The sequence below is a fragment of the Carassius gibelio genome, chromosome A3 (genome assembly GCF_023724105.1).
Source record: "Carassius gibelio isolate Cgi1373 ecotype wild population from Czech Republic chromosome A3, carGib1.2-hapl.c, whole genome shotgun sequence".
In the NCBI taxonomy this organism is placed as follows: domain Eukaryota; kingdom Metazoa; phylum Chordata; class Actinopteri; order Cypriniformes; family Cyprinidae; genus Carassius; species Carassius gibelio.
In genome coordinates this window covers 19743151-19758969 of record NC_068373.1, presented here as the reverse complement: position 1 = coordinate 19758969, position 15819 = coordinate 19743151, and the positions used below count along the sequence as shown (strand labels likewise).

At 39.0% G+C, this 15819-nt stretch overlaps 1 protein-coding gene across 1 annotated transcript; it reads left to right on the top strand.

Moving 5' to 3' along the window:
- The first annotated feature begins 3630 nt into the window (after positions 1 to 3630).
- LOC127951249 (periplakin) lies at positions 3631 to 15594 on the top strand. The gene is made up of 22 exons (XM_052549072.1): positions 3631 to 3864; positions 6034 to 6133; positions 6282 to 6436; positions 6583 to 6703; positions 6793 to 6912; positions 7027 to 7068; positions 7187 to 7348; positions 7558 to 7665; positions 8352 to 8447; positions 8533 to 8655; positions 8765 to 8911; positions 9209 to 9360; positions 9440 to 9543; positions 9630 to 9787; positions 10568 to 10746; positions 10827 to 10965; positions 11056 to 11249; positions 11662 to 11812; positions 11904 to 11987; positions 12074 to 12190; positions 12295 to 12387; positions 12493 to 15594. Exons 1-22 carry the CDS (start codon positions 3815 to 3817, stop codon positions 15160 to 15162), a joined length of 5265 nt encoding a protein of 1754 aa, XP_052405032.1. The 5' UTR covers positions 3631 to 3814; the 3' UTR covers positions 15163 to 15594.
- Positions 15595 to 15819: the final 225 nt, after the last annotated feature.

Sequence of the window (15819 nt, the reverse complement as noted above, 5' to 3'; positions counted from 1 at the left end):
AAATTAGACTATTATTAGACTTTACTTTTTAAAAGGAATTAGTGAAAAATATCAACTTTTTCAAATAATATTCTAATTATATGACCAGCACCTGTACATTTTAATGTAATTAACTGTTTTTGGCCTCATGCTGAAACCGCAATTTCAGTGGCTGTAAATGTTCCTCTTTGACCTAAAGAAAGAGAGGATAAGTAATCCATTTAATGATCATAAGTGTCGCTTTTATCTACAATAGAAACAGGTGTAAAGCAGTGCTTCAAGACTGAATCGTAGCCCCTACAGGGACAAAAGCTGTGTTGTCACCAACAATGTCTTAACATTCCACAGAGGATGTTTAGCATATTTGGACTTTATAGTTTCTAGGTGAATTGTTAGGCACATATTGCTAAGAGAAACTGTGTGACACACCTTCAGTGGCTAGAAAATGCTGTTGTGTGTTTAACAAAACAAGTGCTGACACTCCTGCCATTGAACCTTAAATCTTCACACCCGGAAAAACTGACACTCCTCTCCAATTTGAAATTAGAGCACCGAGAGTGATTTCCACATATATTGTAAAGATACATTAATCAATGTGATATAAATGACTTGCTTTTTGCTTATGTTCCAGTTAAATGTTATACTGTCAATTTTTGTCAACTAGCGGAGAATTTGAAGGAATCCTTGGAATGAAATGCATGCTTTGTTTATAAAATGTCAAGTAGGACAGTCTGGTTTGGTTGAAAGCACACATCTACCTGTTTGAAATACTCTCTCCACCCATGTTTGGATAATGCAGCTTGCACTGAGAGACAAGAAGTACACACCCCATAGTCCATACTACATGTTTATCACAGACAATATTCTCCCCCAGAGGAGAATGAACTTTCATTGGTGTCCCCCACCACTAAAAACTTCTCTTCATGGGGACTGATTGCAGATAAGCTCATCATTACAACTTTCCATAAGGTGTGCTGAGTTCCAAAGTAGGCCCATCCTGGCAGAGGAATGCTTAAAACCCACACACATAAATTCACTATGGTACTTCTAATCTGGCAGCACAGGTCTCACCGCTGAGTTGTGTCCACATAATGATCCACACATGTCAGCTAGGATCTCAAATCGTCTCCATTCCTCACCTGCACGTATGGGTGTGGAAGGGAATTCTGGCCTTTCACCTGTTTAAAAAATGATTGGTTCCAAACCCACTAACACTGAATATTATTAACTATCAGCGGTGAATATTTAACCCCATGGAATGGACTGTGTTCACTTCTAGCCAATTTCACACAAGAATTCCACAGTTGTAGCTTATCTTTGGGCATTCCTTTAAAGTAGTGATATCACGTGGTCCCTATATTCATTATCGCCATAGAAAGATAGTATTATAACCCATTTCATGTCTTCTACTGTGTCAGGAGGCTCTTGTTACACTCATAACTGTGAATACTGAAATACATTTGTATTAAATTTGTCCTGTATTCTGATGCAGGGGGTTGCAAACGTTTTAGTTCTATAAAGATCCCCTAGCCAGACAAATATTTTCATGCACAAAGACCCATTTCTTATAAGCAAGAAGTTCAAATTAAATATTTAGTCACTTTACTAAAGGCAAATCAGATTATTAAAACACTTGTTACTGATAATCAAAATGCATACTGCTAACACTTCATATTATACACCCTCTGAAATAATTTGTCACGTTTTGTTTACTCATGTACGCTCGTTTATGTTGGATCTCAGTCTTCATTTGACACCTGTTGAATTGGTCTTTGAAAGAAATACCTATTTATTTAGATAGCGTGAGGCCTAAGGCATGGTGTAAAATGTAATAGTAAGAGAGATACTGAAAACCAAACCAGTATTTCTGTTGCGTTTCCATCTGCTTCCATTCAAATACAGACACTGGAGCACACACAGATGCATGCATACACACCCCCGATGACTCATTGTTTTTACCCATCCAACAATACCTGGTTTTCATGACTTTTCCTCTGTTGGCATTAAAAAGGGTCCCTACATTGCCTTCTTAGCTGCTCTGAGCATGAGGCATTTTTCAAGGACAACTCCAATATTTTAAAACTGTTAAAGATATGTAACCAGCTATAAAAATGAAAACTGCTGAGGAAGTTTAACAAGCACATCTGCAGGCAGCCTAAGAACAGGTCTGGCTATTAAAACTCTTCATGATGCCGAGTTTCACAAAGAAGCTGCATCCCAAACAAAGGTTGGAATACTGATTATGTAAACTTTCTATTGAGCTGAAACTCCAGCAGAGAAGAATGAAAAAAGCCATTGATCAATAAGACATGCTACATTTGTGATGTGCTGCATATGTTCATGAAAACTTTATTTTAAATAAAATTGCTGGAATGTAATTTTGCCCTTTTCAAGCTAAATGTTGACCAGAAGAACCAGAAAAAGAAAGCTTTGTGAATTTTATTCATTTAATTTCATTGTTTAAAGCATAAGAATTGCTTTTTCTAAATATTTTTTTTTTAAATTATATTTTATTCTTATGAAATGCTATGTCTTCTGTAGAGGACACCAGAACACATGTTTTATTTAATAACATGAATAAACATGAAAAAGCTAAAATAATGGGATTTTTTTTTTTTAATCACCAATACATTTTTAAGTTTCAGGATTTTTTTTTTTTTAATTGATTCTCAACTATTGTTATAAGAGATAGAACAAAATGATTTGATATACCATTTTACTTTATGCAATATGTGTGTAAAAAACTGGTTTTCCCATCAAACACAATGTTATCTACACTGCACCTAATTTGCATATTAATGTGCTGTTGGGACATGTTGAAAACAGGAACAATTGGCCAGATTTTCCTAAGAAATATCGAATATTTCATAATAATGATTATATATAATTTATTTTCCTAGTCATTTGTTGTGTCTCCCAGCATGCATAGTAAACATGTATTTAGCCCTGGTGTCCTCTACAGTGGACGTGTGAAATCAATATCCCATTTCATAACAGGAAGTCATATTTTGGTTTGAAACACCATACTATTTTCCTGAGATGTTGATTTAAAGCAGCCATATTTAAAGATTATGCAGGGGGAGGGATCATAGAGAAACTTCCAAACATTTGTTTTCTCTGAAAAGCACTGAATGTGCTCTGGACAGGACATCCAGACTTGAAACTCAGAGAAAGCCACTAAAATAATATAATTATTTATATATATTAATTATTATAATTATTTATATTATCCAACCACTACAAAGTCAAAGATATATATATATATATATATATATATATATATATATATATAGCATACAGAATATATATAAGCATACAGAATAAGTCTCATAAGTCATGAGACACCAAAGCTATTGTAAATGTGGACAGAGAGCCTTATGTGCACACTGGCCATGACCACAGTAAATAACAATATTATTAAATCTACATAATCACAGTAAAAACTCTGCTGTTACTGTTGCTGTTTACTTTTCTGAATGAAACAGCCCACTGCTGAGTACAAGTTTGCTCTCTAGACGGAATAACCTGTTGAATCTACCCCACGAAACAGAAGAAGAAAAGGGACGACGCCTCTGTTTGGATAGGCTGCAGGTATGTCTCTTAGAAAGAGGCGGACACCTGCCCGCACTTTTAAATGGACTTGATGTTAAAAGCACGGCTAATCTCGACGGGCAGTGAGAGCTCGTGTTCGTGCTCGTGGGAGGGTAGTTGCTGTTTCGTTCATTGTGGGCGTTGTATGTGAGGTGTACCTGTCCTGGAAGACGCGTCAGGTAGTTGAACGACAGACATCAGCAGAGTGGGACCCCAACTGTGGAGAGACTCCGCGACTGTCATCATGTTTAAGAGAAAGACTGGAAAGAACGGCGTGGCCGTCGGTGATAAAAGGTCGGTGGCGACCGAATCAATCTCACTCTGCTTTGTTTTGTTTCGCTCCGTCATTACGGAGCGCTCGAGTGTTATTTCGAGCGCTTGCTTGACTTGAGGTTACTGTAGTAAGGGAGTGGCACTGCTGTAACAGGTTGGATAACTTTCTCTCTGATATACACATCGTGTGGTTTCTCTGCAATTCGCCTGGGTTTCTCCCAGTTCACATAAAACTTTTTTTTTTTGTTGTTGTTGTTGTGCTAGTTCCAAAACTATTAAAATATAACTTTTATGTATGGTTTTCAACTGTAGGAAAAATGTTTATTCCGAGGGAGTGTATGTGTTGAATGTGTGCACTGAACGTAAATAGATTCTGGTCTATGTCTTGACCCTAATTTCGTTCTGATGAACATAACATTCAGACGGATCTTTTAATTCTGGCACTCCGTTTGAGTGCAGACAAGACAGTACAAGAAGAGACTTCAAATAGAAAAGTAGTTTTTGGTTATTCTGTACTGAACAGGGTTGAGTGATGTAACTGCGAAATGCATATTACAGAAATGTGCATTAGTAATTTATAATAGTTTTACAATACTCAACATTGTTCTTATTGTTTATAGTTCTCACATTACATGTGTATCAGAAAATGATGGAGTCAAATGATGCAGGGAATGTTTAAAGAAAGCTGACTTGTTAAGGATAGAAGTGAAATCAAGTTCAAACAAGCATAAACTTCTGATGAATTGAGAGATGAGACTGGCTTCATTTCAGCTTCGTTTCAGCAGGATTCAGTATCGGACACTAATATTGTGAAAGCAGTGCAAGGGTTTTACTCTAGGAATACGGTTTCAGTGTGAGTCAGGATGATTTTATTGGTCACATATGTACAAAAAAAAGAGGTTTTTCTAAACACATAGTTTTCCGTTTAGGTCATATTTGGGTGTTGTTTGACTGCGCTATGCACAATGGGTCACTCAGTGTCAAAAGTGCCAAGTTTTGTGACTTGTCTGTCAGCTTTTGACAGAAACAAGGCATGGCATACTGAGATATGGGCAGTTTGTTTGCATTGGGCATAAAAGGACAAAACCTTAGGCAAGTTCATAGCACTGTACTTAACATGCATACATTTCTTCTTTTATGTTTTTACATTTTGACTATAGGAACACCTCTAGGGAAGGGAAGCAAGCATTAAATAATTACTTGCCACACCCAGAACTTCATCTCAAATCAGATTAAATCATTTCATGTAGGCAAAAGTTTGAATCTCGCTGCTTGTCCCATTGTCTGTGTTGTGTAAATAGAAAAAATACAACAACATATGTTACTTAATCTCATGCTTTAACAGTCCGGCTGTGTTTCGGCACCCTGATGATGGAAGTTTGATGGGTTTCACATACAGATGCATTCAGATAAGACGACACAGAAAGTCTTTTTTATCTTTTGTTGCATGCATTGTGACACATTAGTAAAACTTGTTAGACCCGTTTGAGTTTCTATTCTGACGCCCTCATTAAAACCACCTTCTTGTTTTAATTATCAGACTCATTTACATACCTCACTCATAGCTCAGTTCTACAGTGAACACAAAACTGTAAATGAAGACAAAATTATATTGTATTTTCTGACAGGACATGGTGTGAGATATTTATAACTGCCATTAAAATGCATTAACCTCATTATTAATGATTCATACTGTTAAGATGGCATGCCTTGTCCTTTAGACAAATACGGCCCAAGGCGTGTAATTCATTTCTGCTCAAGTTTAGTCATGTCTGCCATGCACTGACAAATGTCATTTCTCTAGAATTCACAGAATGCACTAAAAACAATGCTAGGCTGCTGTAATATTAAACAGCGTTTTTTCAGAACTGGTTCAGCTAAGAGAACATTTTTGTTAGCACCATGGTTCTCCTAACAGATCTGAAGTCTGTGCCAGATGAATGAAAGTGAAACTGTGCCAGATATGCCAGATGAAGGAAAGTGTTTTAAGTCCGGTATTTATATTCAGAGCATCTCAGCATGACAGAAAAGTGGAGTGAGGTGCTTCTGTCCTAGATCCAGAGATACAGCCTAACAAACCTACTACATTTGCAATTGTATTTTGGGAAATGCTAACTGAAATGTGTATATTTGGCTCACTGAGCCTATATCAAACTGCTGCCACAAAAACTTCCCGTTATCTCACCTCAGACTTTCTGATACTGATTTGGCGACCCTGATTGACAAGTTGCAGAAGAATGCAGACAAGGTGGAGAAGAACATCGCTGAGACGGAACTGAATTTCAACAAGGTAAATACAGAACATCTCTTTTTGTGGATTACAAATGAAATCTAGAGAGTTAGTAAATATATATATATATATAAACATGTGAATGAAGCATCTCTTTAACTATAGATACATTACAATGCTCAGTTGTGTTGCTCATTGTTGTTTCCAGGATATCAAGAAGATCAATGAAGGCAAGCAGCCCCTGTACAAAGAGGACTCCAACAAGAAGATCCTGAACTCACTGGAGCTGCTGAATAATCTGGATGGAGATGCAGACCAAGCCTCTCGTTTGCAGCATCCTCAAGCTGAGATGATTGAGAAGGAGTGAGTACTAACATCACTACTCTGTCTATTAAGTCACCTTTAAACTGTAATGTCCAATAGCATCTCATGCTTTATGCAGGCAGAATTATATGCTGTGAATGCTTTTGGGATTGTGGATGACTCATTTTTTCTCCTCAATGGAAAAGTATGAAACAGCTGCGAGCGCGTGTGATGAAGCTCCGCGATGAGCATTATCGCATTTACAACAGCACGCGAACGGAGCAGGTTCCCACAGTCAACTGGGGAAAGATAGTCGATGAGAAACTGGTGTGTATCTAAGCGTACCTCGCTATCTTTCCTTTGAATATATGGTTTCAAATGCAGTCAGTCTCATGTCTGAATGTGTTCTGATGTAGGCAAATGTGAACAATAAAGGATACGGACAAGATCTGCTGACCGTCGAGGATGAAGTGGAGGAGCACAATATTTTCCACAGCGAAGTCGAGGCACTGGCTCCGTACATCACTGCAGACCGGGTACTTTTTAACTGGCTATTTAAAATCCAGTGCTGAAAAAAAATAAGTATAGTTGACTCTTTCGAACAATCATGCAAATGACATCTGTGACTCATCTGCTTTCTTACATAACAGGACGGTCCGGATGGCCAGCAGGCGAAGTACAACAAACTACTGGTGAGATTTCACTTTCTGCATTTTCTCATTTTCGACCTAGATATGAACACTGAAGTTTATAGTAAGTTGTCAGTTCTCGTGTCTCAAAACCCTGTGGATTTAACCATGTCCATCTCAGGCGAGCTCCTCTGCACGTCAGAAGAACCTGCTCAGTCTGAGGGACTACATGCAGCGCTGCACCAGCGAGCTCTACTGGATGGAGCAGCAAGCTGATGAGCGAACCACATATGACTGGAGCGACAACAACCTGGACTACCCTGCCCGCAAGAGGCAGTACGAGGTAAGGCTTCTGAATGAACATCTCTTTAATGATAAGTAATACAAAAACGAAGCGTAATTCTAGATGGTACTAAGGCTACGGCTACATTTTAAATATGCTTTAATGATTCTAACCTCCTACAAATTATCGGATTATATTACTGAAATGCAACAGAAACATTTGATCAATATATTTTTAACAAGCTGCTTTGTACATGACATCTTCGTCAGAACTTCATTAGCAAGTGTCTGGAGTCTAAGGAGAAAACCATCACCAAGCTGAATGAAGACGGAGAGGAACTTATTGAGCAGAACCATCCGGGAAAAAATGTCATTGAGGTAATATTACTATAAGATACTATAAGAACTATGGCAACACTAAACGTATATTTCTCTGAGTATAGTTAAGATGAACAGCAAATGTCATATATATAATCTCTTTGAAGCACAATAATCTGCTTCATGCTTTAAAATAACCACCATAATTGATATGTGGATTAAAGAGGTGTTTAGTTAGATTCTCAACCACAGGCTTCTTAAAAACATTTGATGTGCCTTTTGGATAATGTACTGGCTGACTCTGTATACATTTTGCCAAACTTTTTTATTAGTGATTGAATTAATTATTTTTTAAATGTATTTGTGTTCTAATGTTTTATTATATTCCTGGGTATTTCATTTTGTTGTCTTATTATATGTTATCAGTTTAGGTTTTGTTAACTGGGGTGTTTGGGGTAATCTTGCAGAATTTGAACTTGAGGCATGTAAAAAAAAAAAAAAAAGCATAATAATGTAGAAAGAAAAAACACCATCGGGCTAGCACACATTACGTAAAAAGTACAGTGCCGTAACTGTTAATAAACTGAATAACTTTAAACATTATTTCAATGTGCATAACTAATAAAAAAATCTAATTAAATATAATCAGTGATGAGTCATATCCCTTTCTATATAAATGATTAATTATGCATACATCACAGTGGCATTGCAGTATATGCTTATTCTAAAACAAGTCTTGTATTTAGGCACACATGGAGGCCGTACATGCAGACTGGAAGGAATACCTCAACCTGCTGATCTGTGAAGAGAACCACCTCAAGAACATGGATGATTATCACAAAGTCAGTTTGCATTATTCATCATTTCCTAGATTTCCTCACGTTTGCTGTCAGTCTTGCTAAGTTGCATTTTTTTTCTTCTTTCCAGTTCCACAAGGATGCAAGGGACACCAGCGAATTGTTGAAGCGTCTGGAAACCGAGATCAACCAGAAGTATAATCCTGAGTTTAAAGACATGTACCAGATGGAGGGCCTGATTGCTGACCTAGATGTAAACACATGGTTTTAGTTTGCCATGCTCTACTATTTGTTTTTCTTGATGAAATGTTTAGTGAATTTAAAGGTGTCTTCACTATCTAATGCTGTCTCTGTAATGACAGGATCAGGCAAAGGCCATGGACCATTTCGACGAGCGACTGAAATCTCTTCAGAAGCGCAGCGTGCAGGTGCTCCCTCTGAAGTACCGCAGGGAGACTCCTCAGAAACTGCTCCCTACCGAGGCTCTGTGTGATTATGAGACTACTGAGGTATGGAGTTTGAAATGAAGTACGTGGCTTAGCGCTCCACTAATACCAGTCAGAGAAACATCAGCTATTATCATGAGTAAGCACATAAAAACTTTACACTCCGTCTCCGCTCATGTTTTGGATTCCCCCATCTAATGTATTTAAATCCTTAAGACGGCCTTCACCCAAACGATTCATCTCATATAAACCTCTAGAGACGTGTGCAAGGGATTTTGTACAGATTTCACATTTATTTTAAGAATGTGTGCTCTTTTAGCTCACTAAGAGAGCTCACTTTGCTTATTTTGTATGACACAGGGTTCAATTTTGCGAGGGGAGCGGTACACCCTACTCAAGAACAATGGCTCCAAATGGGACGTGAAGGACGCAAATGGTCACACCATGAATGTTCCAGCAGTGTGCTTCACAATCCCACCGACCGACCCTGAGGCCGTGGCCGTCGCTGATAAGTGGGTATTCCTTGATCTGTGCATGTGATTTGTAATGTATACACGTACAAATGTGTCTAATATGAAAACATCTGTGCAGTCTAATAAACCAGCACAAAGGTATCAAACAGAAAGTAGCCAGCAGCAGATCCGCACTACAGACACGACTGGCAGAGCTGAAGAAGGAGAGTACAGGAGGCCAAGGTTTGTCTTTATGTTATAATAAACTTATATGCAGAGCTCTCCTAAAGAGAGTAAAATACCCAATTCATTCATTTCTCAAACCTCAGATAAACAAGAGCAGCAATGCCGTCAACTGATGGCAGGACTGGATAAAGTGGTCAGTGATCTGGATAAGCAAGAGAAGGCCATTTACTCTCGTGTGCGTCCCCCACTGGAGCAGACACGTCCTGTGCAAGATAGCGCTGACAGGCTACAGGACATAAAGGTAGAAAGTTTGGTGTTTTTTGTCTTTTTTTAAGTACCGTATTTTTCGGACTATAAGTCGCATCAGTCCAAAAATACGTCATTATAATGAGGGAGAAAACATATATAAGTCACACTGGACTATAAGTCGCATTTAGAACCAAGAGAAAACATTACCGTCCCCAGCCGCGAGAGGGCGCTCTATGTCTTCAGTGTAGACTACAGGAGCACTGAGCAGCATAGAGTGCCCTCTCGCGGCTGGAGACGGTAATGTTTTCTCTTGGTTCGTGTCTCTTAGTTAATTTCTCTTGGTTGATGTCAAATTAATTTTGATAAATACGTCGCACCTGACTATAAGTCGCAGGACCCGCCAAACTATGAAAAAAAGTGCGACTTTTAGTCCGGAAAGTACGGTATGTATTTCGTAGTGGACATCATGCATCAGAGTGTTATGTCTCTGAATAAAGGTACATTTTATAATGGGTTTCATTCTAATAATGTTTATTAAATTAAGTTTGAGCAGATATTTCAGTTACATTAGTAGAGTAGTTCTCAATTGTCTTTTGTAACATCTTTTTAAAAGTATTAAATGTTAGTTTAAATCTTCTGTGCGCATTTCATAGATAAAAGGTGAAATATAGTAACTGCACAAATTTTATTGTCTTTCAACAAAACAGTAGATTTAAATGTTTGAACGTGAATGAGAATCTGATGTTTAAACCTTAAGTACTACTTCTCATCCTGTGTTTCAGTGGCAAATGCTATTATGACCAGATGCTTTAATCCAGTATTTTCTTCACAGGACATTGCTGCTGCTGTTCGTAAGATAGAGCCAGAAAAGTCTGCAAAAGTAAAGGAGGGTGAGACTTTCCTCAAATCCTCTCCAAAATGTGCGAGTGCACCACAGCTCTACTCCAAGGTGGACGAGGCTAACAAAAAATACAATAAAGTTGATTTGCTATTGAAGTGTGCTGATGACAAGTAAGTATACTTCCTTTTTTTACAATGGAAGTCATACTTTGAGAGCTTGAAATGTGAGTCTAAACATTGCACTTTTGTAGACTGCAGAACTCCTATCAGCTGGAGAATTCTCTGCAGAATGGCAAAGCTCTGCTGTCCACCTATGAAAACAAGCTGGCAAGAGAGGAGGTCGCCCCATCCGACCCCGCCTCACTGGAGAAGACCCAGCGTGAGTTGGCGGTAAGTTTAGTAATCCATGCCACTTTTTTTCTTGATCTTTTTTTCCCAAGATACACTATGGACTCATGCCTCACATATTCCTATCTCCAGGACATTGCATCTGAGCTGAGGAGCAAAAGATCTACTGTCACAGATACTGAGCAGAACCTGAGAGATGCCAAGGCCAGCTGCAGCAATATGGCCAACAAAGTGCAAGAACATTGTCCTGATATTGAGAGGCAAGAGGCTGATGTTCAGAAACTCTCCAAGCGCTTTGACAACCTGAACAGACAGGCTGAAGCAAGGTGAGTTCATATCCAAGTTATTTAAATGGAAATGTGCTTTAAAAAATGACTAAAGAATATAATTCCACGGATTAGTTTTATTTAGTTTACTGTGTGCTGTGATTACGATACTAGGACTGATTTCACTATTAATGTTTATGGTTGCACCTCCTGTAAGGTTGAATTTGTTAACATTAGTTAATGCATTATTTGTCAAGAACAGCATTAATTAATTTGTTTTTATTTGTAAATTTGTTATTGGGAAATCTAATGCATGTAAATGTTAATGAACTGAACTCTATTGTAAAGTGCTATCCTGTTTATTTAATATAAATACATAATTTTTTTCAGTAGCATAGGTCCTACAGAAAGAGTATTTCATCTCAAAATATCAGCATCTTTTCAAATTATTTAAAATGTTTTCATTTGACAGATTACAATGTCTGCAAAGAGCCAAAACGGCCTACGCCAGTTACCACAATGACTATGACAACCTCAACAGCTGGCTTTCTCGAATACCAAACTATGAGCCACGTGAAACTGATGAGATCAGACAGATTGAAGAGAAACTGAAAAGTCAAAGAGTGAGACTTTAGCCATTTCTGTCATTTCAATAATGGAATTATAATGTTACAAATTGCATTTATTTACCCAAGCTATCTTTGAAATGTACAGAATCTGCTCTCTGACATCACAAGAAAAGAATCAGACCTGAACAATGTGTCTAGAAATGCACAGCTTTATCAGCAAGCAGTCAAGGTAAAATAATCACCGTATTCCAGAGCATTATCCTACTATCGTGTTTATGCAAAGCCATGTGAACTCCTTTGTGTCGTGGCTTTCAGGACTATGAAAATGAAGCGGAGCGGTTTAAATCAATCCTTGACCTTGAAGATGGCTTGGTTCCTCAGACATACAAAAGGAGCAGACTTGAATCTCCTGCCTTGAAAGTGAAGAGAGAGGTGAATATTTTCAAAAAGCAAATAAGTAATTAGTACATTTTAACGCCTTGTAATGAAATTATTTCTGACTGGTAAAGTTTAAACATGATTGTTGTGCTTTAAAGGAATCTGCAATTGAGGCCAAGTTCACTGAAGTGAATGCTGTGAACAGGCAGAGATTGCAGAACCTGGAGTTTGCTCAAAGCCTTCTGAACCAGGTAAAACACATTGCAACTTACAGCATGCATAAAAATAAGCATAGTATGACAAAAGCATTGCTTTTGCTTTTAGACACATTCAATATTTTTTGCAATTCATTACAGCAACCAGAAGTTACAGTGATCCAGCAAAATGTCCAGACGGTGAGATCCTCAGCCCCAGGAGAAGAGCCCTGGAGAATCAAAAAACAGCTTCAGGAAGAAATTCAGCGGCGAGACCAACTGGAAAGAGAAATTCAGAGTGTCCAGAGTGACATCTATTTACTGGAGGGCCAGAAACCACAGGACACAATTGTCAAGAAAGAGCTTATCAAACAGGTGCATGACCCTCAACTTGATGAAGAATATCATCGGGTTCAGCAGAAGCTCTTAGAAGAAAGCAGGACCACTCGTGTCTTAGAGAGCGAGTTGGACACCCTCAGTGTAAAGCTGCGTGGGATTGAGACCGAAATGAAAGAAGGAGCTCAGCAGTATACAGTCAAAGAGGTCCTCCGCATTGAGAGAGACAGGGGACAGGAGGAAGAGCTCAGGAGACTGAGAGAAGAGCTAGAGGAAGTCAAGAGGATGAAGATGATCAGAGAGAATGAAATCATTCAGATTCAAAAGCATGTTACTATTCTTGCAGAGCAGAAAAACACGGAGCAGGAAATCATCAGGGAGGAGGAAGTCATTAAGGTTCAGAATGACCCTCAGCTTGAGAGCGACTACAGACTATTGCTTGACAGGAAGCAAACAGAAATAAACAGCCGAAAGGAACTCGAGGACGAGCTTCGATTCCTGCAGGAGAAACTGAGGCGTCTTGACAAGGAAAAGGCAATGGCTGAGGAAAAGATCTCCATCAAAGAAGTACTGAAAGTTGAGAAAGATATTGCTTTGGAGAGAGAGGTGGAGAACCTGAGGAGACAATATGAAGATGAAAAAAGCAAGCGTAGCTCTTTGCTGAGAGAGAAAACCGACATTCATCGCAAGATTACCAGCCTGGAGGAAGAGAAGTCGAGGGTCATCATTCAGGAGAAGGTGCGTGAGATTGTTCGACCTGATCCAAAGGCGGAAGCGGAGGTGGCAAATCTTCGACTTGACCTGGTGGAGCAGCAGAGAAGATACAGAGATTCAGAGCTCCAGATGAAGAGCCTCCAGGATGAACTGACAATGCTAAGAAACAGAGGCCCACAAATTGAATACAAGGAGACCATCAAAGAGGTCATCAAGTACAAGATTGACCCAGAAACCGAAAGAGAACTGGAGAAACTCAGGAATGAAATTGTGGACAAAACCCACCAAACAGAGAAGTTTGAGATGGAGATCCTCCAACTCAAAGATGAGATCCAAAGATGGAAAGACACCAAACCTCAGATTCAGACCAAAGAGATAGTAAATGAGGTCATGCAATACAGAGAAGATCCTAAAACCAAGGAGGAGATTGAGAGTCTCAAACGCAAACTGGCTGAGGAACAAAGAAAACGTTTGGACCTGGAAAACGAAAGGGCCTCCAATGAAGAAAGGATCAGGTTCAAGAAGATCGACTTGTCACAGGTGAGGGAAACGATTGTCCAGCAACAAGTAGTGAAGATGGAGCAGGATCCAGTCTTGAGGTCTGAATGTGACACTTTCACTCAAAACATCAACAATGAGCAGAGACAGAGAGAGATCTTGAAAGAGGAGCTGATCAGGTTGCAGCAACAAAAGACAGAATTTGACATTCAGCTTGAGGAGCTGGAACGTGAACGAAAATCCCGTAGAGAAGCTGAGCTTGAAATCCAGAGGCTGAGAGTGCGGCTCAATGAATTAGAGATCAGGGACAAGGAAAACAGAGAAAAGGTTACAGTAAAGCAGAAGGTTGTTCTCCAGCAAGACCCTCAACAAGAAAAAGAGCACTCCATCCTGCGTCTTCAGGTTGAAGAGGAGAGGCACAAGCGTATGCTCTTGGAAAAGGAGTTTAATGTCTTGTTGCAAAAGCAGGAAATACTCGATCGAACGGAAGTGCGTGAAAAAGTTGTGCGGACCGAAAAGATTCAAGTCGAACGAGACCCAGAGGCCGAGATGGACATTATAAGGCTAAAGAAAAGCCTTGAAGAAGAGGAAAAGCGACGTCGTGAGCTGGACCAAGAGATTATCAGCCTAAGCTCTAAGCTGTCTGAGGTGGAGTTCACCAATACAAAATCATCCAAAGAAATCGACTACATTCGTGATGAAAGCAACAGGTTACAGCAGGAGAACCAGCGCCTACAGAACGAAATAAGGAAGCTTCAATCCGAAATCCAGATCACATCAAAAGAAACAAGACACATCACTGAGTCTTCTGCAGTGGAAAACAGCAGGAACCTGGAAATTCGATTGGAATCCTTGCAAAGAGAACTGTCTGAACTCAGGCGCATCCGAATGGAGAAAGACCAAGAAATCGAAAAGCTTCAGAAGAGTCTGTCTATGATGAGTGTGAAGAGGGAGCAGCGAGAAAGTCATCTCCGCCGCTCCATTGTCGTCATCGATCCAGACACCGGAAAGGAGATGAAGCCTGAGGAGGCTTACAAGCTCGGCCTAATCGACTGGAAAATGTTCGTCAACCTTCAAAGTCAAGAATGTGACTGGGAGGAGATCACAGTCAAGGGTCCGAATGGCGAGTCCTCCGTTCTTCATGACAGAAAATCGGGCAAGAAGTTTTCTATTGAAGAGTCTCTTAGAGCTGGAAACATCACAAACCGTCAGCTGCAACAATATCAGAACAAAGAGATCAGCATCCAGGAGTTCGGTCTCATGCTGTCAGGCAGAGTCAAATAAATCCATTCAGCAGAAAACCAACATCAAATGTCCTATTCTGTTTACTTGGTTTAAGATCTTAAGTAAAAATGCTGTTTGTGTTCCCAAAGATCTCTTTTTATATTCACTTACTCGATACAGTGTGCATTTATTTTCACTTGCATTCTTATATCAATGCAAAAGGGTGTTCCTTTGGTTCCGGTTGTGAATTTGGGTTAATGTTTCTTTCACTATAACTATGAATCTTCATTGAAGATTAGCAGACGAGACACTGAGAATGTTTTACTGAAATCTATTTCAGTTTAACCATAATCTGATCTAATGTACGCATATAAAATGTGTGCCTTAATGAAAAAGTAACCCCTATCAGTCTCTCTTTATGCAGTTTTTACTTGTGTCAGATTATTCTACTTTCATGTTTGATTTAAGATTAAAAAATTAAATGTGGATAAATCTGATTACTGTGTTTTTTCCATTCATCTTTATCGTGAAGTAATAAAGCACAAAATGTCTTTGCGATCACTTTTTAGTTGACAAAACCTTCATATATGGTTTAAATGGCTCTCAAATAATATACACACAAATATTAAAAAAAAAGACTGAAAATGTTTTGATAGACTCAGTTATGTACATTTTGTAACTTCACATGAGCTTTATCAAATGCTGACACAGTGTGCT